Genomic DNA, 2016 nt, shown 5'->3' on the forward strand with positions numbered 1-2016 from the left:
CAATCCTGTATATTACCACTTCCTTCCGAAGAGCTCTTCTAGCTCTTCACCTTAGTATTCTAAATGATGCAATCGTCACATTATACTAAGGTCATATAAATTTTTTAAGCTCTTGATCGCTCCTGCGAAGCTTCCTATCGCTAGCCCGCTCGCCGAATGCCTACTGCCTTCCACGCCCGCTCCCCCGATACGACCATTCGTACGACCTCCGATCAAGACCTCTCCCTAGCTCCGCTCCTGCGGACCTCACCCACCGACGAGCTGATACCTCACTATCACATCATTTAGAGTCTCCTTGCTCTATCGACAATGGATCCGAAGATCCTGAACCTAGCACGCAAACTGCAGGAACTGATCGATTCGAAGCATCAATACGCTCGCACGATCGATGCCGCAACGAAGCAGCTTATTCAGTTGATCTGCCAGGCCAATCCGCGTTCCATTAACGCTTCCGCCGCTCCATCGGCATCACCGACAAGAGACGCATTTCAAGCGGATCTCCTCTCTTTCGCTCATTTTATTTTTCAACAACTCTCGAAACCTCCTCCTATTGATTTCGAAGCCTCTCTCGCAAAAGCGATGAAACCGCAAAACGCGTACTTCCGCAAAGCGATCGGACGACGCTACGAATTATATTATAGGCAATATTGGAACTAGTATTGGAACTATGGACCAGATATTAGTGGTAGTAGAGAATATAGATCATAATATAGTTGGATTGGAGAACCGTATTTAGAATACTATTAGTACGCTCGAGGGCGAGCTTTTCAGAAGGGGGGGGTAGTGTGACGATCCTGTCATATTAGTGGATCGGCTAGGTCCTCACGTGATCCACAATCCTGTATATTACCACTTCCTTCCGAAGAGCTCTTCTAGCTCTTCACCTTAGTATTCTAAATGATGCAATCGTCACAATATTTGTATAGAGAATTTACAGAGTTTTTCCTTTTTCTTCCCTTTTTCTATATAAAACAATGTCATACAAATTTGTAATTGTAAATATATAAATATAGATAGCATTATATACTCTTTAACTCTATAAATTAATAATAATAATCGATTATAATACTGCATACTGATTATAAGGTAATACTATACACTCTTCAATTCCACAAGCTGGATATAAGATAGTGCCGCGCACTTCTTCAGTTCCGCGAGCTGGATATAATATTGATTATATCAATTCTATTCAGAGGCCATATTAACTGGATCTCATAACCTTTTAGAAGATTGAGTGGAAGAGGCCTCTATATTGACTATATAGTTACGCGTGTAAGCATATTGATCTCCCCGTAGTATTATATAAGGGGATCAATATGCCTGTCTATGGTTCGTCTAATCTAGCCCGTTTAGGTAGCCGTATTACTAATCACTACACGTGCTTAGCACCGGTAACTTCTATTCCTTTTAACATATTTATACTTTCGAAGGGCTTTAAGCATTTCTCTATACTTTTTTTTTATAGTATTATAGTTCTTTTCCATATCATTCTATAAACCACTTTCAAATCTAATTACTATACACTTACTATTGAATTCTTAATCTAAAATTACACTTTATTTTTATTTATTTATTTATTTATAGTGATTAACGTCTTGTGGGGGACCTCCCTAGGGGTATGAAAGACGTGGCTAGATCTAGAGTTACAAATACAGAAAGGCGCTGATGCGCACGCTAGTAAAACCTCATAGGGTAAACCCAGTTCCTTCTATATATCCTAAACAAGCCAGTGTAATGTTCGCAAATAGGGCCATTTGATCGGCCCTATATTCCTAGCGCTTCCTGCTACTCGTGGAGAGGAGCGCTCTGATTGTACAATTACTCCTGCCATAAAACCATATGGGCAGGAGCAGTGTGTACAGGTGTGTTGCTTCAAAGAAGCAGGTGTGTGTGTGATGGTGCTCCATGGGAGCGGAGGATTCGGCTATTGGGCCGCTCGAGAGGAGCAGCCGGAACGATGGTTCCGCTGAGTAGCGGAGTGGCGCATAGGCGCAGTGGTGGCGGCTGGAGGGGGGA

General features: G+C 42.3%; 1 protein-coding gene across 1 annotated transcript; it reads left to right on the forward strand.

The window, feature by feature from the left end:
• Positions 1–309: 309 nt before the first annotated feature.
• On the forward strand, positions 310–657 carry EAF02_010540 (uncharacterized protein; the record flags this gene model as incomplete). The annotated part of the gene is made up of 1 exon (XM_038906588.1): positions 310–657. The coding sequence occupies one exon, from the start codon at positions 310–312 to the stop codon at positions 655–657; it is 348 nt and encodes a 115-aa protein (XP_038753458.1).
• Between the last annotated feature and the right edge of the window lie 1359 nt (positions 658–2016).

This window comes from Botrytis sinoallii, assembly GCF_014898435.1.
Source record: "Botrytis sinoallii strain Bc 23 chromosome Unknown BSIN_026, whole genome shotgun sequence".
Lineage (NCBI taxonomy): Eukaryota > Fungi > Ascomycota > Leotiomycetes > Helotiales > Sclerotiniaceae > Botrytis > Botrytis sinoallii.